General features: G+C 39.5%; 3 protein-coding genes across 3 annotated transcripts; all 3 read left to right on the top strand.

Moving 5' to 3' along the window:
- Positions 1–2,863: 2,863 nt before the first annotated feature.
- LOC139166329 (vitelline membrane outer layer protein 1-like) lies at positions 2,864–8,003 on the top strand. The gene is made up of 3 exons (XM_070749723.1): positions 2,864–3,043; positions 3,289–3,383; positions 7,703–8,003. Exons 1-3 carry the CDS (start codon positions 2,873–2,875, stop codon positions 8,001–8,003), a joined length of 567 nt encoding a protein of 188 aa, XP_070605824.1. The 5' UTR covers positions 2,864–2,872.
- A 3,970-nt stretch (positions 8,004–11,973) lies between these two features.
- Positions 11,974–17,636, top strand: LOC139166324 (vitelline membrane outer layer protein 1-like). The gene is made up of 3 exons (XM_070749717.1): positions 11,974–12,144; positions 12,390–12,484; positions 17,336–17,636. The coding sequence occupies exons 1-3, from the start codon at positions 11,974–11,976 to the stop codon at positions 17,634–17,636; spliced, it is 567 nt and encodes a 188-aa protein (XP_070605818.1).
- Positions 17,637–21,561: 3,925 nt separating this feature from the next.
- LOC139166323 (vitelline membrane outer layer protein 1-like) lies at positions 21,562–23,378 on the top strand. The gene is made up of 3 exons (XM_070749716.1): positions 21,562–21,732; positions 21,977–22,071; positions 23,075–23,378. The coding sequence occupies exons 1-3, from the start codon at positions 21,562–21,564 to the stop codon at positions 23,376–23,378; spliced, it is 570 nt and encodes a 189-aa protein (XP_070605817.1).
- The last annotated feature ends 1,587 nt before the right edge of the window (positions 23,379–24,965 follow it).

Here is a 24,965-nt window from a genome sequence, read left to right as displayed (position 1 = left end):
GACATTACCACACATGGGTGGTGGTGGTGGTCTGCAGCCTCTGCAGGGTTCCCACACCCTCACTCTCCCTCACTCTCATTTACCAATGTCTCTGGTAAACACACTGTCCTCTGATACCCAGATGGACCTGGTTCATTCTCCTTAAAGTCCATCACCCAAGGAACTGGATGTGAGCCAATCACAACATTATTGTACTCTGCTTTTCAGTAGAGAATACAGAAATATTCAAGAAAATAAGTTATAGATGGGCCAGCATTAGCTAAGAATCAACAAAAATAGTTGATGTATGTGTTTTTATGTGTATAATGAGCTACAAAAGATTTCTTAGATAAAGCCTGTAAATAATACTTTATCCAAATTTCTATTCTTCTGTTCTTTAAGCACCCCCAAAAATAGACCTCTCTTCCAATCTCATGCCTTTCATTGGGTCTGAATATTTATTTTTATGAATTTATTGATTTGATTTGTACATCATTGCAGCCTAATCAGGCTCTTGGTTGCTTACAAATTGACACAAACCCAGTTTGGGATAAATTGAAATATAACTAAAATCCCTAAACATAAATAAAAGAACATATCGCAATGACACTCTTCAGAAAGGATCCCTCCTTAGTTTCTTCTTGAAGGTAGCTGGAAGTTATCCTACGGTCATGTAGCATGTCTTTTCCTGAGGCCTAGGATTGAAATGCCATCCCTTGACATTCTGAAAATGAGGAACTATCACTTACTTATCCTAACATGACCACAAGACTGATTCCACTAGGAAAATGTATCCTTTTGTTAACTGATATTAATTCCAGATGAACGATGAAACCATAAACAGTATCCCAATAAAGGACTACCCACTCTGATAAACAAACAGCAAGAAAACACCTGATCAAGAAACCACTAAGAAGAAGACTAACTCCCACCATTAAACCCTACTTCTAGCAAAGGGCAGCCATTCGCGGCCCTACCGGAATGCTCCGGTGGGGGTGGCCATGCAGTGTACCATTTTGCCAATATTGGTATTTATTTGCTTATGAGCATGCATGGAACCAAGGTAATGCTGAGCCACTGAACAGCCAAGCAACTGAACAGCTGTGCTTTCCCGGTGGGGTGAAGGGCGGAGTTTGGAAGGACTCAGTTGCTCGGTTAAGAAAGTTGCCTGGGAATCAAATGGCAGGTGATAGTCATTCCGGTGCAATTTCCACACAGGAAAAACTCCGCAAAAGAAATTTGTTACGCTGCCTTTCCCGGGGCAACGCCGATCGAAGGCAGGCACAGTGTGGGTAGATGGTGTACTTGAACATTGGTTGCAGGGTGGGCAAGAGAGGTGATGCTGCCACTGCCACTTCTTCCAGGGATGAGGGTCATGGATTCCGCAACCTTGGTTGCCTCCAGCAACAGGGGCTGGAAGAACGGTTAAGGGATCTGAAACTTTGTAGTGGGATGCTGAGCAGAACTGGGCTGCCCCCGACTTCTTAAACCGCTCGCTTCACTTTGTTCACCATCCCCTCCACTTATGAGACCCAGCATCATTGTGTCATCTGCAAACTTTATTATGATGCTGGATGGATCAGAGGAGTCATTTGTATACAGCGAGTACAGGTAGGTGCTGAGCTTTTACCCATTTCAGTAAAAAGAAGGACATTTATTCCTTCCAATGGTTGAATTAATACGTGGTGGTATCCCAAAATATGGTCTGTTTGAGTTAGAGCTATGTGAGCTACAGTTGTGCTACACAAATTATGGCTTATTGCAGAAGGACACAACTTGATCTCCAAGTCTCTTATGACTAGTTATTAAAAATTAATAGCTTGACTTCCTGTTATTTTAAGTACATAAATACATAAAATCTCAGTGTGTGGTCAACTTATGCAAAATTAAGTGAGGGAAACTAATAGTCTGGGTTCTTATCTATACCAAACAATGAACATCTAGAACTGTCCCTGCCTTAATTTCTTGTCCTGCCTATAAATATTTCTCCATTTAAAGTCTTTCCCATTCTGGCTGTAACACAATTAACTGCAGGAAGACGGTAAGTAGAGAACAAGGAAGGGAGACCAGAGATTGTGAATGATTGAGAATGACACAAATCTAGTTTTGTAGAAATTAAGGCAAAGTAAAAGAGAAGGCTAAAAAGTCTATAGCAGTTATGGTGAACCTTTTTGGTTCACAGGTCAGAATGGGGTGGCGGGGGCATGCCCGTGTGGGCCCCCACCCATAATTCTATGCCCTCCCATCCATTCGCACCCGAACCCCCCAATCCCAGCACCCAATGGCAAACCATTTTTTCACTCTAGGAGCCTGAGAGGGTGAAAATGGCCTTACCCACCCCGTCAAAGGCGCTCTGGAGGCAGAAAACGGGCCATTTGCCATGTTTCATTTGAACGGGAAGGCCTGCTCTTTTGCTCTGCCCAGATTTATGTAAAGGCTCTGGAGCTTAAGAAGAACAAGAAAAATGTTTCCTGACTCCCAGTGGGCCTGGAAGGCCTGAAAACCAGCTGGCCGCACGTGCATGCACACCACACCTGAGCTCGCATGCCCGCTGATATGGGTCCGCGTGCCACTTGTGGCACGCGTGCCATAGGTTCGCCATCATGGGTATAGGGGGCGGGAGTATAAGACCTCTAAGGTCACTTTCAGCTCGATTCTGATTCTGACCTTCTTCTCTTGGAAGATGGAAGCAGTGGCAAAACACTTGTGAAATGTGCCCAGAAATTTTCAGGACATAGTCCAAGAAAACTTATTCAAGTGTACAGAATAAATAAACCGAAGAGCGTGATTTCATAAGAGTGGTACCACAGATACTTGATCAAAGATTCCTGATTTCTAGACCAAAATTTCTGAAGACATTTATCTTTTAAAAGGCAGGCTGGTTTACTCTTCCATGGACCTCTCTGTCAACACCGCTCTTCTTCTGACCATCTTCTGCTGCCTTAGAACTACCGAAACTCGAGAGTTCAAAAGTATGATATATGTAGACAATGGAGCTGCCTGGGGTTCCTGGGACGAAGTTGAGTATTGTAACAGAGGCTTTGCAAATGGCTTCTCCCTGAAGGTAAGAACTTATATTTCAGGGGCTCTTCTACTTCTTTCTCTATCTTTCAAATTAACTCTTCATTTTTTCACTTTGTATTTTAAGAACCGCCATAAGATATGTGTTGATGCTTAACATTTTTTAAAAAATTCTGTAATCAAAGAGAGGCACTGATTTTTGCATATTGATGGGTCAATGTTGAAAATTCTCAGCATTGAAGAGCAGAAGGACTGATCTTGAACTTTATCAGAGTCTTATTTTCTTAGGTAGAAGTTCCCCTAGGAAGTGGTGATGACACAGCTCTGAATGGAATCCGTTTGAACTGTTCCGATGGCGTCAACATTCAGTCTGCAGTTGGGCCGTGAGTAACTGACTTACTTGTACTATTTTATTTTCTTATCATCAGGAATCGGGGAGAATGTCTTTCTCCTTTTTCTTGTATACATTCATTATAGAACCCAATCATATCCTACGGAATTTTATGGTTCAAACGTAAACCAACCTCCTTCTCTTTTCTTTCCTCTCTTTTTTTTATCTTTTTTATGTTTTTTCTTCCCTTCTCTTTCCTCCTTTTTAATTTTTTTTATTTAATTTTTCTTTTTTTATTAACCTAATAAAAGGAACTATTATTAATTGGGTTCATGGCGATTTTCGTGAAACATTATTTGGATATTCCCCCACGAAATTGTTACAATTTTTTCTTAGTAAGGGTTTGATTTAAATTAAAAACTGCTGGGTGTAATTAGAAATTTTTGCTCTTTTTTCTTGTTTTTGTTTCTTTTAAAAGGCATTTATTATAAAAGAAGGTTAAAAAACATACATGGAAATTGATATTAAGAATATGTAGAGAAAATTGAAGCACTTTGGCCTATTCATTTGATTAATTAAGATTACGAATAGCCTAAAAAGTTTATTAGCTAACAACTTTTAAAATATCATATAAGAAATTTGAGTAATTATTTTTGTCCAGATGTCAAATGTAAGGAGGTATCATTGGATGGATTTTGTTTCCCGAAATTTTAAAAGTGATTTATTATAATGCAATTCAATATTGATGGTATTTTACTTTGTATATGTGATTGGAGTGAAAAATAAAAAAAATCCTTTGCCAGAAAAGAAAAAGGAATCGGGGAATAGATGACTGATCCTTATTTACTGCTACTGATTTTAGAAGAGGATGCACTGGAATGGGTACAGCTGACTTTCTGGCACTGTTGTGCAATGGTCTCTCTGAATTAGCAGCTGAGTTATGGTTGGGGATTTGTTTATTCCCGAGAAATCCCCAAAAAGCTACTAATATTTTGTAATCGATCTCTAACACATGCTCTTTCCTGACCTTCATTCTTGCACCCAAACAGCCCTTTATTGACTGTAGTCTCTCACATACTTCCCCCATATGCAAATCATGGTTCTATCTGCTGTTGTTATAACTCTGTTTGTAGGGAGACATGGACTTCATTCTTGCTGTTTATGAAAGTCAGAAGTGAGGCTTCTATTAATGTCCTGTACTTGAATTCTGGGTATAGCTCTGTAAACCTCAACCCCAGTCTATTCAGTCACATGTATTTTTGTTACTGTGTTAAAGATTTATGGTAATGTCTATAATTTGAAATATCTTTGATTTCTTTATCAGATTGTATAATCAGATTGATTGCAAATGAAGGTCTCAGCAATCAATATGCCTCAAATTAGGATTGGGACAGCATTGGGTTTATGAGAGGTTGTTCCCATTTTTTTTAAATTTAAAAATAGTCTCTCTCCAAAGAAAACCATGGGGAAGACCCACATGGCAGCCAGAAGGGATATTCTATGTTTTTGTAAACTGAGAGGCGAGTCCAGATTTCCAGTAAGAAAATGAGGTACTGAATTCCCACAGGGGCCTCTATTAAGGTTTGTTGCAAAATTCAAAACCAGAAGTGCAGACTGATGACTGATTCAGCTAGATTTAATAACTTCTTTATAAAAATAATGACAGATGAATTTAAAATACCATTAGCAGATTATTTCTTCAAGTAAACATAAGGAGGATTTAGTTTCACTTCAGCAGAGAGTACTGAGAGGAGAGTGCAGATTGGAGGGTGGACTGAGCCATGCTCAGCTTTAAGATTAAGTTCCAGTCTCAATTCTGTGCACAGACTCAAATGTGGTTAGCTCCCATTGGCTGACTTAGTTGCTATCCCTATTCATTGGCTAACCTTGTTGACATGGCTCTGCAAGTCATGAATATTCTACCCGCCTCACCTGCTGAATAATGACTCACCTCTTCACTATTGGGTAATAGAAATAAAAGATCTTTTCAGGGGAAATGGTGCTTACGATACTGCAATTTCCAGAATAAGGAATCTGTGCTCTAATGGTTTCTGAGTGTGACGTGGTTTGGGAGTAGACTTGGAAATGTGGTCAAGGGAAGATTTAGGATTATAAAAATGTATTCTTTATCCACCCCCCCCCCCCGGGCCAGGAGATTATGGCAGAAGCCACAACATTCTCTTCCCTTCCTCCCCACCTAAAACAGGCCAATGAGTTAGGTGGAAAGTCAATTATAGACCCATAGATTTAGATATTCAGGCATAGAGTTCAACTGATTTTAGCCATTATGCTTGAGTCTTATGACCTGATGACAAGGGCAGGGCCGCCATCAGGAATTTTGGGCCCCCATACAGCCTAAGTGTCTGCCCCCCCCATTTTAAAACTACTTTATTTTGCAACATACCAATTATGTATTAAATTTACCTTTCACAAAAGAAAATTAAACCCTGCCACTACAACAAGGTACACTTGTTTGACAGATTAATAATATGAGTCATTTTGTTAAATCTTTTGGTGAAGTATGTTTATTACTATAGTGCAAATATGACATCATAAAGGAAAGCACAGTAAACTGTAAACATATACCCAACATATAACAAATATAACATTATAAAGTGCAGCTGCTAGGGCCATCAGTTCTGTCATATATTCAGCTTTAGTAAAGCCGCGCTGATTCCACATGTCTCTTCGGTGGCCTCTCAGTTTTTGACCAATGTGTTAATAATGCAGAAAATATATTCAAGTCACATCAACATATTACATACATATAAATAAATAACCAGAACAGTGCAAATACACCAAATTAACAAAATATTATTAATTTTGCCATCAACTATATTAAAAGCAGCAATAAGATGGCACAAAGGATAAAGACAAAATACTCCTGCACCACACTAGAAAAATATTTGTTTTCACAATAATACCAATAAATAACAGGTAACCAGAAGATAAATTATACGCAATAATGTTTAAAACTATACGTAAACTCCACCATAGGTGTAAAAAAGTCAACCCTTTACAGATAATTAGCGCCTATTAAAAAATACCCCTAAAAAAAATTGAAAACATTTTGCAGTAGCATAATCAAAGGGGAAAAATACAAAACAAATAGGATCACCAAATATTGCCCAATTAATCCAATTACAAACCTAATTACTAATTCCTTTATATAAAAAATTAAAAATAAGAAAGTTTAAAAAATAGAATTAAATCTATAAAAAAATAAGAACACAAAGAGATATAAACAGAAAATAGAAAATTACACTAAGTAGATAAAGTAACTACGAATGTAAAGACACAAGAGGATAAAAAGAAAAAACAGGAAAAAGAAAAGCACAGTACAGGAAAAAAGAAGAGAAAGAGGAGGGAAGAGCAAAAAAACCTTCTCTCGACTTCTCATTAACCTCTCCACCTATCTCCTTATAGCATTTTCCAAAGTTTGCAAAATTTTAAAATTGCTTTATAAAAAAGAACATACCCTCATGTATTATCAAATCCGTATTATGAAGCAAATGTGAAAAACCCCAAGATTTTTTCTCATATATGTACCTACTATTAAGCTCCATAACTTAATATATTTAAGCTTTTAAATGTGTAATGTACTCTTAACAAATAGCATGACCGTGGCTCTAAGAACAACACCTTTTCTTTCTCTTTTCTTCTTCTTTTCCTAGGATGTTATCATATCTATTAAACATACTGTGAGATGTTACCGTGTATGCATTTAACATAATGTAGAATGTAAAATGTAAAATAACAAACTCCCACTTGAGATCTTCTCTGCACAAGTCTCAAGATATGATGTAGTTGTTTGTTTTTTTGAAAAGCCCTTAGATAGTAGCTCTACACAGCTTCTCCTTTGCATATTCAAATCTTCTCACTTCCTACAATGCTTGCTTCTCGAATCCAGGATGGTGTTTGCTTCTCGAATCCAAAATGGCGAGACGGCTCCAAAAAACATGTCAACTCCAAAGCAACACATCTTTTACTCACACTTAGAAGGGAACAATTTCGAAAAAAACCTAACACCATAATCAAAATGTACACCAAATTAGCTCTGATCCAAACTTCATCTTTAACAGCTATGAAGCTCTTCAGGCAGAAGAGAGAAAATTAGGTATTTTTGCTGATCTGTGATCTTGCCTGGTCCCGATTGTAACAATTTTGCAAATGAATCCAATTAGCTTCCTTAGCACTCCAACTCACCAGCACACCGCAGATGTTACCGGTCTTCTTCAATCGCCCCCTCCCATTTTTCAATTTGGCCTGGCCCCTGATGCCACTACCAGTAATACTGGCCTATCGGTGGCCCTGGACGAGGGCATAATCTACACTCCAAAGATATGCATATCCATCTTTTTTTTTGGACAGGTGGGGAAAATGGACAGAGTACAAGTATTGTAAGCCAAACCACTACCTGGATTCCTTTACTATGAGAGTGGAACCCGCTCAAGGAAGTGGTGATGATACCGCAGCCAACAACATCAAGTTCACTTGCAGTGATGGTGAGGTTCTGAAGGGCAAGGGCCGGAATTGGGGGTATTATGACGAGTGGTCTAGTCGCTGCCAGTCACCGTCAAAGGGTATATGTGGGATACGAACAAAGGTGGAGGAAGAACAGGGTTCTGGTGATGACACAGCACTCAATGATGTGCAGTTTTACTGCTGTTAATAGCTGATACATATTTTGTCACTATGAAATGCATTTTTGGTATACAATTCAAAAATTGTTAATTATAGTCCAATATTAACTTGAGAAGAGAGGATATGTTTGTGTAAAATGTGATAGTACAAGGTAACACTGCCCCCACATGTGTGTCTTGAAATGGGTTCAGATTGGAGAGAAAACAAATATGGTGGCAGAAACCTCAAGCTTTGCAAAGATTGATGATCTCTTCTCTATTATTTTGAATCAAGTCACAGAACCAAACTGTAATTCTGTATTACTGATTTCTTGCTTGGAAATAAAAATTATATTGCATCTTCAAAGTTATGTCTTTCTTTCATTGAGCCAGGTTTGGGCCACAATAATATATATGGATATCTTTGGGTTTATTTATTCTTGTATTTCACTACAAATAATACAGAAATATTAAAGAAAATAAACTATATGTGGGCCAGCATTAGTCAAGAACCAACTAAAATAGATAATGTATGTTTCGAGGGTTGCTTTATAATGATGTGAGTATGGTTAATATAACTAAGGTTACTAAAATTGTCAATATTATTTCTGTTAATTGGTATCAAAATACATATGTATTTATTTGGGTTTATTTAGTACTTATTCTGTCCAGCCCGGTTAATTCACATTAATTAAGCTCCGATGAAGACTCGGAAGCCAAATCACTAGGTATCGTAGTCTATTTACAAAGCAACGTGCCGGAAACAGTAATAAAATCAGAGGAATGTGAATTTGCCTGCCAAAAGCCCAGTGTTATCGGCACAGCTGATAATAAACTTTCAAAGGAAAGTCATACATTCAAGTCATTAATCCTCGGCATGGACAGGTACTCACAAATGTCTTTCAAGGCTAGGTTTACAGGGTTTCCGAAAGATTTCAAGGAAAAAAACTTTGGCTGCTAATTCTTTCTCTCTCCCTAAAGGAACATTGAGCTTCTGCAATGGACTTCTCATGCTCCTCCCCTTTTATACTATCTATTATGACAAGGTATGCCTAGATCAACATTGCCAGAAATATTCTTGCTTCCCTCATATTGTTCTGACTCTCATGTCTAATATTGGGTGTACGATATCTCCCTCCTCATCTGACTCCGACATTACCACACATGGGTGGTGGTGGTGGTCTGCAGCCTCTGCAGGGTTCCCACACCCTCACTCTCCCTCACTCTCATTTACCAATGTCTCTGGTAAACACACTGTCCTCTGATACCCAGATGGACCTGGTTCATTCTCCTTAAAGTCCATCACCCAAGGAACTGGATGTGAGCCAATCACAACATTATTGTACTCTGCTTTTCAGTAGAGAATACAGAAATATTCAAGAAAATAAGTTATAGATGGGCCAGCATTAGCTAAGAATCAACAAAAATAGTTGATGTATGTGTTTTTATGTGTATAATGAGCTACAAAAGATTTCTTAGATAAAGCCTGTAAATAATACTTTATCCAAATTTCTATTCTTCTGTTCTTTAAGCACCCCCAAAAATAGACCTCTCTTCCAATCTCATGCCTTTCATTGGGTCTGAATATTTATTTTTATGAATTTATTGATTTGATTTGTACATCATTGCAGCCTAATCAGGCTCTTGGTTGCTTACAAATTGACACAAACCCAGTTTGGGATAAATTGAAATATAACTAAAATCCCTAAACATAAATAAAAGAACATATCGCAATGACACTCTTCAGAAAGGATCCCTCCTTAGTTTCTTCTTGAAGGTAGCTGGAAGTTATCCTACGGTCATGTAGCATGTCTTTTCCTGAGGCCTAGGATTGAAATGCCATCCCTTGACATTCTGAAAATGAGGAACTATCACTTACTTATCCTAACATGACCACAAGACTGATTCCACTAGGAAAATGTATCCTTTTGTTAACTGATATTAATTCCAGATGAACGATGAAACCATAAACAGTATCCCAATAAAGGACTACCCACTCTGATAAACAAACAGCAAGAAAACACCTGATCAAGAAACCACTAAGAAGAAGACTAACTCCCACCATTAAACCCTACTTCTAGCAAAGGGCAGCCATTCGCGGCCCTACCGGAATGCTCCGGTGGGGGTGGCCATGCAGTGTACCATTTTGCCAATATTGGTATTTATTTGCTTATGAGCATGCATGGAACCAAGGTAATGCTGAGCCACTGAACAGCCAAGCAACTGAACAGCTGTGCTTTCCCGGTGGGGTGAAGGGCGGGGTTTGGAAGGACTCAGTTGCTCGGTTAAGAAAGTTGCCCGGGAATCAAATGGCAGGTGATAGTCATTCCGGTGCAATTTCCACACAGGAAAAACTCCGCAAAAGAAATTTGTTACGCTGCCTTTCCCGGGGCAACGCCGATCGAAGGCAGGCACAGTGTGGGTAGATGGTGTACTTGAACATTGGTTGCAGGGTGGGCAAGAGAGGTGATGCTGCCACTGCCACTTCTTCCAGGGATGAGGGTCATGGATTCCGCAACCTTGGTTGCCTCCAGCAACAGGGGCTGGAAGAACGGTTAAGGGATCTGAAACTTTGTAGTGGGATGCTGAGCAGAACTGGGCTGCCCCCGACTTCTTAAACCGCTCGCTTCACTTTGTTCACCATCCCCTCCACTTATGAGACCCAGCATCATTGTGTCATCTGCAAACTTTATTATGATGCTGGATGGATCAGAGGAGTCATGTGTATACAGCGAGTACAGGTAGGTGCTGAGCTTTTACCCATTTCAGTAAAAAGGACATTTATTCCTTCCAATGGTTGAATTAATACGTGGTGGTATCCCAAAATATGGTCTGTTTGAGTTAGAGCTATGTGAGCTACAGTTGTGCTACACAAATTATGGCTTATTGCAGAAGGACACAACTTGATCTCCAAGTCTCTTATGACTAGTTATTAAAAATTAATAGCTTGACTTCCTGTTATTTTAAGTACATAAATACATAAAATCTCAGTGTGTGGTCAACTTATGCAAAATTAAGTGAGGGAAACTAATAGTCTGGGTTCTTATCTATACCAAACAATGAACATCTAGAACTGTCCCTGCCCTAATTTCTTGTCCTGCCTATAAATATTTCTCCATTTAAAGTCTTTCCCATTCTGGCTGTAACACAATTAACTGCAGGAAGACGGTAAGTAGAGAACAAGGAAGGGAGACCAGAGATTGTGAATGATTGAGAATGACACAAATCTAGTTTTGTAAAAATTAAGGCAAAGTAAAAGAGAAGGCTAAAAAGTCTATAGCAGTTATGGTGAACCTTTTTGGTTCACAGGTCAGAATGGGGTGGCGGGGGCATGCCCGTGTGGGCCCCCACCCATAATTCTATGCCCTCCCATCCATTCGCACCCGAACCCCCCAATCCCAGCACCCAATGGCAAACCATTTTTTCACTCTAGGAGCCTGAGAGGGTGAAAATGGCCTTACCCACCCCGTCAAAGGCGCTCTGGAGGCAGAAAACGGGCCATTTGCCATGTTTCATTTGAACGGGAAGGCCTGCTCTTTTGCTCTGCCCAGATTTATGTAAAGGCTCTGGAGCTTAAGAAGAACAAGAAAAATGTTTCCTGACTCCCAGTGGGCCTGGAAGGCCTGAAAACCAGCTGGCCGCACGTGCATGCACACCACACCTGAGCTCGCATGCCCGCTGATATGGGTCCGCGTGCCACTTGTGGCACGCGTGCCATAGGTTCGCCATCATGGGTATAGGGGGCGGGAGTATAAGACCTCTAAGGTCACTTTCAGCTCGATTCTGATTCTGACCTTCTTCTCTTGGAAGATGGAAGCAGTGGCAAAACACTTGTGAAATGTGCCCAGAAATTTTCAGGACATAGTCCAAGAAAACTTATTCAAGTGTACAGAATAAATAAACCGAAGAGCGTGATTTCATAAGAGTGGTACCACAGATACTTGATCAAAGATTCCTGATTTCTAGACCAAAATTTCTGAAGACATTTATCTTTTAAAAGGCAGGCTGGTTTACTCTTCCATGGACCTCTCTGTCAACACCGCTCTTCTTCTGACCATCTTCTGCTGCCTTAGAACTACCGAAACTCGAGAGTTCAAAAGTATGATATATGTAGACAATGGGGGTGCCTGGGGTTCCTGGGACGAACTTGAGTATTGTAACAGAGGCTTTGCAAATGGCTTCTCCCTGAAGGTAAGAACTTATATTTCAGGGGCTCTTCTACTTCTTTCTCTATCTTTCAAATTAAGTCTTCATTTTTTCACTTTGTATTTTAAGAACCGCCATAAGATATGTGTTGATGCTTAACAGTTTTTAAAAAATTCTGTAATCAAAGAGAGGCACTGATTTTTGCATATTGATGGGTCAATGTTGAAAATTCTCAGCATTGAAGAGCAGAAGGACTGATCTTGAACTTTATCAGAGTCTTATTTTCTTAGGTAGAAGATCACCAAGGAAGTGGTGATGACACAGCTCTGAATGGAATCCGTTTGAACTGTTCCGATGGCGTCAACATTCAGTCTGCAGTTGGGCCGTGAGTAACTGACTTACTTGTACTATTTTATTTTCTTATCATCAGGAATCGGGGAGAATGTCTTTCTCCTTTTTCTTGTATACATTCATTATAGAACCCAATCATATCCTACGGAATTTTATGGTTCAAACGTAAACCAACCTCCTTCTCTTTTCTTTCCTCTCTTTTTTTTATCTTTTTTATGTTTTTTCTTCCCTTCTCTTTCCTCCTTTTTAATTTTTCTTATTTAATTTTTCTTATTTTATTAACCTAATAAAAGGAACTATTAATAATTGGGTTCATGGCGATTTTCGTGAAACATTATTTGGATATTCCCCCACGAAATTGTTACAATTTTTTCTTAGTAAGGGTTTGATTTAAATTAAAAACTGCTGGGTGTAATTAGAAATTTTTGCTCTTTTTTCTTGTTTTTGTTTCTTTTAAAAGGCATTTATTATAAAAGAAGGTTAAAAAACATACATGGAAATTGATATTAAGAATATGTAGAGAAAATTGAAGCACTTTGGCCTATTCATTTGATTAATTAAGATTACGAATAGCCTAAAAAGTTTATTAGCTAACAACTTTTAAAATATCATATAAGAAATTTGAGTAATTATTTTTGTCCAGATGTCAAATGTAAGGAGGTAGCATTGGACGGATTTTGTTTCCCGAAATTTTAAAAGTGATTTATTATAATGCAATTCAATATTGATGGTATTTTACTTTGTATATGTGATTGGAGTGAAAAATAAAAAAAAATCCTTTGCCAGAAAAGAAAAAGGAATCGGGGAATAGATGACTGATCCTTATTTACTGCTACTGATTTTAGAAGAGGATGCACTGGAATGGGTACAGCTGACTTTCTGGCACTGTTGTGCAATGGTCTCTCTGAATTAGCAGCTGAGATATGGTTGGGGATTTGTTTATTCCCGAGAAATCCCCAAAAAGCTACTAATATTTTGTAATCGATCTCTTACACATGCTCTTTCCTGACCTTCATTCTTGTCCCCAAACAGCCCTTTATTGACTGTAGTCTCTCACATACTTCCCCCATATGCAAATCATGGTTCTATCTGCTGTTGTTATACCTCTGTTTGTAGGGAGACATGGACTTCATTCTTGCTGTTTATGAAAGTCAGAAGTGAGGCTGCTATTAATGTCCTGTACTTGAATTCTGGGTATAGCTCTGTAAACCTCAACCCCAGTCAATTCAGTCACATGTATTTTTGTTACTGTGTTAAAGATTTATGGTAATGTCTATAATTTGAAATATCTTTGATTTCTTTATCAGATTGTATAATCAGATTGATTGCAAATGAAGGTTTCAGCAATCAATATGCCTCAAATTAGGATTGGGACAGCATTGGGTTTATGAGAGGTTGTTCCCATTTTTTAAAAATTTAAAAATAGTCTCTCTCCAAAGAAAACCATGGGGAAGACCCACATGGCAGCCAGAAGGGATATTCTATGTTTTTGTAAACTGAGAGGCGAGTCCAGATTTCCAGTAAGAAAATGAGGTACTGAATTCCCACAGGGGCCTCTATTAAGGTTTGTTGCAAAATTCAAAACCAGAAGTGCAGACTGATGACTGATTCAGCTAGATTTAATAACTTCTTTATAAAAATAATGACAGATGAATTTAAAATACCATTAGCAGATTATTTCTTCAAGTAAACATAAGGAGGATTTAGTTTCACTTCAGCAGAGAGTACCGAGAGGAGAGTGCAGATTGGAGGGTGGACTGAGCCATGCTCAGCTTTAAGATTAAGTTCCAGTCTCAATTCTGTGCACAGACTCAAATGTGGTTAGCTCCCATTGGCTGACTTAGTTGCTATCCCTATTCATTGGCTAACCTTGTTGACATGGCTCTGCAAGTCATGAATATTCTACCCGCCTCACCTGCTGAATAATGACTCACCTCTTCACTATTGGGTAATAGAAATAAAAGATCTTTTCAGGGGAAATGGTGCTTACGATACTGCAATTTCCAGAATAAGGAATCTGTGCTCTAATGGTTTCTGAGTGTGACGTGGTTTGGGAGTAGACTTGGAAATGTGGTCAAGGGAAGATTTAGGATTATAAAAATGTATTCTTTATCCCCCCCCCCCCGGGCCAGGAGATTATGGCAGAAGCCACAACATTCTCTTCCCTTCCTCCCCACCTAAAACAGGCCAATGAGTTAGGTGGAAAGTCAATTATAGACCCATAGATTTAGATATTCAGGCATAGAGTTCAACTGATTTTAGCCATTATGCTTGAGTCTTATGACCTGATGACAAGGGCAGGGCCGCCATCAGGAATTTTGGGGCCCCATACAGCCTAAGTGTCTGCCCCCCCCATTTTAAAACTACTTTATTTTGCAACATACCAATTATGTATTAAATTTACCTTTCACAAAAGAAAATTAAACCCTGCCACTACAACAAGGTGCACTTGTTTGACAGATTAATAATATGAGTCATTTTGTTAAATCTTTTGGTGAAGTATGTTACATAGAAACATAGAAGACTGACGGCAGAAAAAGACCCCATGGTCCATCTAGTCTGCCCTTTTACTATTTCCTGTATTTTATCTTACAATGGATATATGTTTATCCCAGGCATGTTTAAATTCGGTTACTGTGGATTTACCAACCACGTCTGCTGGAAGTTTGTTCCAAGGATCTACTACTCTTTCAGTAAAATAATACTTTCTCATGTTGCCTTTGATCTTTCCCCCAACTAACTTCAGATTGTGTCCCCTTGTTCTTGTGTTCACTTTCCTGTTAAAAACACTTCCCTCCTGAACCCTATTTAACCCTTTAACATATTTAAATGTTTCGATCATGTCCCCCCTTTTCCTTCTGTCTTCCAGACTATACAGATTGAGTTCATTAAGTCTTTCCTGATACGTTTTATACTTCAGACCTTCCACCATTCTTGTAGCCCGTCTTTGGACCCGTTCAATTTTGTCAATATCTTTTTGTAGGTGAGGTCTCCAGAACTGAACACAGTAATGTTTATTACTACAGTAATGTTTATTACTATAGTGCAAATATGACATCATAAAGGAAAGCACAGTAAACTGTAAACATATACACAACATATAACAAATATAACATTATAAAGTGCAGCTGCTAGGGCCATCAGTTCTGTCATATATTCAGCTTTAGTAAAGCCGCGCTGATTCCACATGTCTCTTCGGTGGCCTCTCAGTTTTTGACCAATGTGTTAATAATGCAGAAAATATATTCAAGTCACATCAACATATTACATACATATAAATAAATAACCAGAACAGTGCAAATACACCAAATTAACAAAATATTATTAATTTTGCCATCAACTATATTAAAAGCAGCAATAAGATGGCACAAAGGATAAAGACAAAATACTCCTGCACCACACTAGAAAAATATTTGTTTTCACAATAATACCAATAAATAACAGGTAACCAGAAGATAAATTATACGCAATAATGTTTAAAACTATACGTAAACTCCACCATAGGTGTAAAAAAGTCAACCCTTTACAGATAATTAGCGCCTATTAAAAAATACCCCTAAAAAAAATTGAAAACATTTTGCAGTAGCATAATCAAAGGGGAAAAATACAAAACAAATAGGATCACCAAATATTGCCCAATTAATCCAATTACAAACCTAATTACTAATTCCTTTATATAAAAAATTAAAAATAAGAAAGTTTAAAAAATAGAATTAAATCTATAAAAAAATAAGAACACAAAGAGATATAAACAGAAAATAGAAAATTACACTAAGTAGATAAAGTAACTACGAATGTAAAGACACAACAGGATAAAAAGAAAAAACAGGAAAAAGAAAAGCACAGTACAGGAAAAAAGAAGAGAAAGAGGAGGGAAGAGCAAAAAAACCTTCTCTCGACTTCTCATTAACCTCTCCACCTATCTCCTTATAGCATTTTCCAAAGTTTGCAAAATTTTAAAATTGCTTTATAAAAAAGAACATACCCTCATGTATTATCAAATCCGTATTATGAAGCAAATGTGAAAAAACCCAAGATTTTTTCTCATATATGTACCTACTATTAAGCTCCATAACTTAATATATTTAAGCTTTTAAATGTGTAATGTACTCTTAACAAATAGCATGACCGTGGCTCTAAGAACAACACCTTTTCTTTCTCTTTTCTTCTTTCTTCTTCTTTTCCTAGGATGTTATCATATCTATTAAACATACTGTGAGATGTTACTGTGTATGCATTTAACATAATGTAGAATGTAAAATGTAAAATAACAAACTCCCACTTGAGATCTTCTCTGCACAAGTCTCAAGATATGATGTAGTTGTTTGTTTTTTGAAAAGCCCTTAGATAGTAGCTCTACACAGCTTCTCCTTTGCATATTCAAATCTTCTCACTTCCTACAATGCTTGCTTCTCGAATCCAGGATGGTGTTTGCTTCTCGAATCTAAAATGGCGAGACGGCTCCAAAAAACATGTCAACTCCAAAGCAACACATCTTTTACTCACACTTGGAAGGGAACAATTTCGAAAAAAACCTAACACCATAATCAAAATGTATACCAAATTAGCTCTGATCCAAACTTCATCTTTAACAGCTATGAAGCTATTCAGGCAGAAGAGAGAAAATTAGGTATTTTTGCTGATCTGTGATCTTGCCTGGTCCCGATTGTAACAATTTTGCAAATGAATCCAATTAGCTTCCTTAGCACTCCAACTCACCAGCACACCGCAGATGTTACCGGTCTTCTTCAATCGCCCTCTCCCATTTTTCAATTTGGCCTGGCCCCTGACGCCACTACCAGTAATACTGGCCTATCGGCGGCCCTGGATGAGGGCATAATCTACACTCCAAAGATATGCATATCCATCTCTTTTTTTTGGACAGGTGGGGAAAATGGACAGAGTACAAGTATTGTGAACAAAACCAGTACCTGGTTTCCTTTTCTATGAGAGTGGAACCCGCTCAAGGAAGTGGTGATGATACCGCAGCCAACAACATCAAGTTCACTTGCAGTGATGGTGAGGTTCTGAAGGGCAAGGGCCGGAATTGGGGGTATTATGACGAGTGGTCTAGTCGCTGCCAGTCACCGTCAAAGGGTATATGTGGGATACGAACAAAGGTGGAGGAAGAACAGGGTTCTGGTGATGACACAGCACTCAATGATGTGCAGTTTTACTGCTGTTAATAGCTGATACATATTTTGTCACTATGAAATGCATTTTTGGTATACAATTCAAAAATTGTTAATTATAGTCCAATATTAACTTGAGAAGAGAGGATATGTTTGTGTAAAGTGTGATAGTACAAGGTAACACTGCCCCCACATGTGTGTCTTGAAATGGGTTCAGATTGGAGAGAAAACAAATATGGTGGCAGAAACCTCAAGCTTTGCAAAGATTGATGATCTCTTCTCTATTATTTTGAATCAAGTCACAGAACCAAACTGTAATTCTGTATTACTGATTTCTTGCTTGGAAATAAAAATTATGTTGCATCTTCAAAGTTATGTCTTTCTTTCATTGAGCCAGGTTTGGGCCACAATAATACATATGGATATCTTTGGGTTTATTTATTCTTGTATTTCACTACAAATAATACAGAAATATTAAAGAAAATAAACTATATGTGGACCAGCATTAGTCGAGAACCAACTAAAATAGATAATGTATGTTTTGAGGGTTGCTTCATAATGATGTGAGTATGGTTAATATAACTAAGGTTACTAAAATTGTCAATATTATTTCTGTTAATTGGTATCAAAATACATATGTATTTATTTGGGTTTATTTATTACTTATTCTGTCCAGCCTGGTTAATTCACATTAATTAAGCTCCGATGAAGACTCGGAAGCCAAATCACTATGTATCATAGTCTATTTACAAAGCAACGTGCCGGAAACAGTAATAAAATCAGAGGAATGTGAATTTGCCTGCCAAAAGCCCAGTGTTATCGGCACAGCTGATAATAAACTTTCAAAGGAAAGTCATACATTCAGCTTGGCATGGACAGGTACTCACAAATGTCTTTCAAGGCTAGTTTTACAGGGTTTCAGAAAGATTTCATGGAAAAAACTCTTTGGCTCCTAATTCTTTTTATCTCCCTAAAGGAACATTGAGCTTTTGTAATGGACTTCTCATGCTCCTCCCCTTTTATACTATCTATTATCACAAGCTATGCCTAGATCAATGTTGCCAGAAATATTCTTGCTTCCCTCATATTGTTCTGACTCTCATGTCTAATATTGGGTCTACCATATCTCCCTCCTCATCTGACTCCAACATTACCACACATTGGGGGGGGGGGGGGGTTGTCTGCAGCCTCTGCTGGGTTCCCAGACCCTCACTCTCCCTCACTCTCATTTACCAATATCTCTGGTAAACACACTGTCCTCTGATACCCAGATGGACCTGGTTCATTCTCCTTAAAGTCCATCACCCAAGGAACTGGATGTGAGCCAATCACAACATTATTGTACTCTGCTTTTCAGTAGAGAATACAGAAATATTAAAGAAAATAAGTTATAGATGGGCCAGCATTAGCTAAGAACCAACGGAAATAGTTGATGTAAGTGTTTTTATGTGTATAATGAGCTACAAAAGTTTTCTTAGATAAAGCCTGCAAATAATCCATTATCCAAATTAGTACTGTTCTGTTCTTTAAACACCCCAAAAAATAGACCTCTCTTCCAATCTCATGCCTTTCATTGGCTATGAATATTTATGTTTATGTATTTATTGATTTGAATTGTACATCATTGCAACCTAATCAGGCTCTTGGTTGCTTACAAATTGACACAAACCCAGTTTGGGATAAATTGAAATATAACTAAAATCCCTAAACATAAATAAAAGAAAATATCGCACTGACACTCTTCAGAAAGGATCCCTCCTTTATTTCATTTTGAAGGTAGCTGGAAGTTATCCTAAGGTCAAGTAGCATGTCTTTTCCAGAGGCCTGGGACTGAAATGCCATCCCTTGACCTTCTGAAAATGAGGAACTATCAGCTACTTATCCCAACATGACCACAAGTCTGATTCCACTAGTAAAATGTATCCTTTTGTTAGCTGATATTAATTCCAGATGAAAGATGAAGCCATAAACAAAATCCCAATCAAGGACTACCAACTCTGATAAACAAACAGCAAGCAAACACCTGATCAATAAACCACTAAGAAGAAAATAACTCTCACCATTAAACCCTACTTCTAGCAAAGGGCAGCCATTTGCGGCCCTACCGGAATGCTCCAAACTTGGTATTTATTTGCTTATGAGCATGCATGGAAGCAAGGAAATGCTGAGCCACTGAACAGCCGAGCAACTGAACAGCTGTGCTTTCCCGGCGGGGTGAAGGGCAGGGGGTGGAAGGACTCAGTTGCTCGGTTAGGAAAGTTGCCTGGGAATCAAATGGCAGGTGATGGTCATTCCGGGGCAATTTCCACAAAGGAAAAACTCCGCAAAATAAATTTGTTCCGCTGCCTTTCCCGGGGCAACGCCGATCGAAGGCAGGCACAGTGTGGGTGGACGGTGGACTTCAACATCTGTTGCAGTGTGGGCAAGAGAGGTGATGCTGCCACTGCCACTTCTTCAAGGGATGAGGGTCATGTATTTTGCAACCTTCGCTGCCTCCAGCAACTGGGGCAGGAAGAACGGTTAAGGGATCTGAAACTTTGTAATGGGATGCTGAGCGGAACTGGACTGCCCTGCCTTCTTAACCGCTCGCTTCACTTTGTGCACCATCCCCCTCCAGTTATGAGACCCAGCATCATTGTGTCATCTACAAACTTTATTATGATGCTGGATGGATCAGAGGAGTCATGTGTATACAGCGAGTAAAGGTGGGTGCTGAGCTTTTACCCATTTTAGTAAAAAGAAGGACATTTCTTCCTTCCAATGGTTGAATTAATACGTGGTGGTATCCCATAATATGGTCTGTTTGAGTTACAGATATGTGAGCTACAGTTGTGCTGCACAAACTATGGCTTATTGCAGAAGGAAGCAACCTGATCTCCAAGTCTCTTATTAATAGTTATTATAAATTAATAGCTTGACTTTCTGTTATTTGAAGTACAGAAATATATAAAATCTCGGTGCGTGGTCAACTTATGCAAAATTTAGTGAGGGAAACTAATAGACTGATTCTTATCTATACCAAACAGTGAACATCTAGAACTGTCCCTGCCCTAATTTCTTGTCCTGCCTATAAATATTTCTCCATTTAAAGTCTTTCCCATTCTGTCTGTAACACAATTAACTGCAGGAAGACGGTAAGCAGAGAACAAGGAGGGGAGACCAGAGATTGTGACTGAGTGAGAATGACACAAATCTAGTTGTGTAAAAATTAAGGCAAAGTAAAAGAGAAGGCTAAAAAGTCTATAGCAGTTATGGTAAACCATTTTGGTTCACAGGTCAGAACGGGGTGCCGGGGGCATGCCCGTGTGGGCCCCCACCCATAATTCTATGCCCTCCTATCCATTCGCACCCGAACCCCCAGTCCCAGCACCCAATGGCAAACCATTTTTTCACTCTAGGAGCCTGAGAGGGTGAAAATGGCCTTCCCCACCCCGTCAAAGGCCCTCTGGAGGCAGAAAACGGGCCATTTGCCATGTTTCATTTGAACGGAAAGGCCTGCTCTTTTGCTCTGCTCAGGTTCATGCAAAGGTTCTGGAGCTTAAGAAGAACAAGAAAAATGTTTTCTTACTCCCAGTGGGCCTGGAAGGCCTGAAAATCAGCTGGCCGCACATGCATGCACACCACACCTGAGCTCGCATGCCCGCTGATATGGGTCTGCATGCCACTTGTGGCACACGTGCCATAGGTTCGCTATGATGGGTATAGGGGGCGGGAGTAGAAGACCTCTAATGTCACTTTCAGCTAGATTCTGATTCTGACCTTCTTCTCGGGGAAAATGGAAGCAGTGGCAAAACACTTCTGAAATTTGCCCAGAAATTTTCAGGACATAGTCCAAGAAAACTGATTCAAGTGTACAGAATAAATAAATCGAAGAGCGTGATTTCATAAGAGTGGTACGACAGATACTTGATAAAAGATTCCTGATTTCTAGACCAAAATTTCTGAAGACATTTATCTTTTAAAAGGCAGGCACTCTTCCATGGACCTCTCTGTCAGCACCACTCTTCTTTTGACCATCTTCTTCTGCCTGGGGAATATCGAAAATCGAGCTTTCAGAAGTGTAATCTATGTAGAAAATGGGGGTGCCTGGGGTTCCTGGGGCAGATATGACTTTTGTTTCAAAGGCTTTGCAAACGGCTTCTCCCTGAAGGTAAGAACTTATATTTCAGGTGCTCTTCTACTTCTTTCTCTATCTTTCAAAGTAACTCTTCATTTTTTCACTTTGTGTTTTAAGAACGGCCACAAGATATGTTTTGATGCTTAACATTATTTTAAAATTCTGTAATCAAAGAGAGGCACTGATTGTTGCATATTGATGGGTCAATGTTGAAAATTCTCAGTATTGAAGGACAGAAGGACTGATCTTGAACTTTATCAGAGTCTTATTTTCTTAGGTAGAAGCAGTCCAAGGAAGTGATGATGATACAGCTCTGAATGGAATCCGTTTGCATTGTTCAAAAGGCCTAAGCATTCAGTCTGCAGTTGGGCCGTGAGTAACTGACTTACTTGTACTATTTTATTTTTTTATCATCAGGAATCAGGGAGCAATGCGTTTATGAGAGGTTGTTCCAATTTTTATTTATTGAAAAATAGTCTCTCTCCAAAGAAAACCATGGGCAAGACCCACATGGCAGTCACAAGGGATATTCTATATTTTTGTGAAATGAGATGGAAGTCCAGTAAGAAAATGAGGTACTGAATTACCACAGGAGCCTCTATTAAGGTTTGTTGCAAAATTCAAAACCAGAAGTGCAGATAACTTCTTTATAAACATAATGACAGATGAATTTAAAATACCATTAGCAGATTATTTCTTCAAGTAAACACACGCAGGAGTTAGTTTCACTTCAGCAGAGAGTACTGAGAGGAGAGTGCAGATTGGAGAGTACACTGAACCATGCTCAGCTTTAAGATTAAGTTCCAGTTTCAATTCTCTGCACAGACTCGAAAGTGGTTAGCTCCCATTGGCTGACTTAGTTGCTATGCCTATTCATTGGCTAACCTTGTTAACATGGCTCTGCAAGTCATGAATATTCTACCTGCCTTACTAGCTCACTCACTTCTTCACTAGTGGGTAATAGAAATAAAGGATCTTTTCAGGGGAAATGGTGCTTATAATACTGCAATTTCCGGAATAAGGAATCTGTGCTCTAATGGTTTCTCAGCGTGACGTGGTTTGGGAATAGACTTGGAAATGTGGTCAAGGGAAGGTTTGGGATTAAAAAAAATATTATTTATTTCCCACCCCCACTTCCAGGAGATCATGGCAGAAACCACAACATCCTCTTCCCTTCCCCACCACCTAAAACAGCCCAACGAGTTAGGTGGGAAGTCAATTATATACCCAGAGATAATGAATTTAGATATTCAGGCATAGAGTTCAACTGGTTCCTAGTCCGAGATTGTAGCCATTATGCTTAAGTCTTGTGACCTGGTGGCAAGGGCATAATGTACACACCAAAGAAATGCATATCCATCTTTTATTTGGGCAGGTGGGGAAAATGGACCAAGTCCAAGTACTGTCGGTCAACCTACTACCTGGTTTCCTTTTCTCTGAGAGTGGAACCTGCTCAAGGAAGTGGTGATGATACCGCAGCCAACAACATCGAGTTCACTTGCAGTGATGGTGAGGTTCTGAGGGGCAACGGCCTGAATTGGGGGAAATTTGGCAAGTTTTCTAGTCGCTGCCCCTCAAGGTCAAAGGGTATATGTGGGATACAAACAAAGGTGGAGGAGGAACAGGGTTCTGGTGATGACACAGCACTCAATGATGTGCACTTTTTCTGCTGTAAATAGCTGATACATATTTTGTCACCATGAAATGCTATACATTTTGCTATACATTTTCAAAAACTGTTAATTATAGTCCAATATTAACTTGAGAAGAGAGGATATGTTTGTGTAAAATATAGTTGTAGAAGGTTAATCCTGCCCCCACATGTGTGTATTGAAATTGGAGAGAAAACAAATGTGATGGTAGAAACCTCAAGCTTTTCAAAGATTGATGATCTCTTCTCTATTATTTTGAATCAAGTCACAGAACCAAACTGTAATTCTGTATTACTGATTTCTTGCTTGGAAATAAAAATTGTGTTGCATCTTCAAAGTCATGTTTTTCTTTCATTGAGGCAGGTTTGGGCCACAATGATACATATGTATTTCTTTGGGTTTATTTATTCTTGTACTCTGCATCTCACTACAAAGAATACAGAAATATTAAAGAAAATAAACTATAGGTAGACCAGCATTAGTCGGTGAAGCAATGGAAGTGATGTGCCGGTGCCTGTAGGCTGTTAGGGTCTGGATGGGTGTCAACAGGCTCAAACTCAACCCTGGCAAGATGGAGTAGCTGTGGGTTCTGCCTCCCAAGGACAATTCCATCTGTCCGTCCATTACCATGGGGGGCGGATTTATTGACCCCCTCAGAGAGGGTCTGCAACTTGGGCATCCTCCTCAATCCACAGCTAACATTAGAATATCATTTTTGGCTGTGGTGAGGAGGGCGTTTGCCCAGGTTCACCTCGTGTACCAGTTGCGGCCATATCTGGACAGGGAGTCTCTGCTCACAGTCACTCATGCCCTCATCACTTCGAGGTTAGACTACTGCAATACTCTCTATATGGGGCTACCTCTGAAAAGTGTTCAGAAACTTCAGATCGTGCAGAATGCGGTCACACGAGCTATCATAGGCCACCCTAGGAACACCCATGTCTCATCAACACTCCACGGCTTGCATTGGCTGCCAATCAGTTTCTGGTCACAATTCAAAGTGTTGGTAGTGACCTATAAAGCCCTACATGGCATCAGACCAGAATAACTATGGGACCGCCTTCTGCCGCACAAATCCCAGCGACTGATTAGGCTCCACAGATTTGGCCTGATGAGGTGGACAAGGGCCATTAGAGCTGTGAGTTCCGCCACCTGTTTCTTGGACCCGTGTCCCTCCTGGCTGGTTTCAGCCAGTAGGGAGATGACACGGAGCTGTGTCCAGGAAATTCTCAATGCTTCTCTGAGGGGGAGTCCTTCCCAGCTCCCTCCTAGGAGACACTCGTGCACCCCCTCCTCAAGAAGCCTTCCCTGGACCCAGCTGTAAACAACTACCGTCCAGTCTCCAAACTTCCCTTGGAAGAAGCCGATTATCTAGGCCCTCAACAGTCAGGATTCAGGCCCTACTACAGCACGGAAACTGCTTTGGTCGCTCTGATGGATGATCTCTGGCAGGCCCGGGACAGGGGTTTATCCTCTGCTTGGTGCTTCTTGACCTCTCAGCAGCTTTCAATACCATCGACCATGGTATCCTTCTGCAACAGCTGGAGAGGTTGGGAGTGGGGGGCACTGTTCTGCAGTGGTTCTCCTCCTACCTATCTGGCAGATCGCAGTCAG

This window comes from Erythrolamprus reginae, chromosome 4, assembly GCF_031021105.1.
Source record: "Erythrolamprus reginae isolate rEryReg1 chromosome 4, rEryReg1.hap1, whole genome shotgun sequence".
NCBI lineage: Eukaryota > Metazoa > Chordata > Lepidosauria > Squamata > Dipsadidae > Erythrolamprus > Erythrolamprus reginae.
This window is presented reverse-complemented; position numbering and strand designations above follow the sequence as displayed.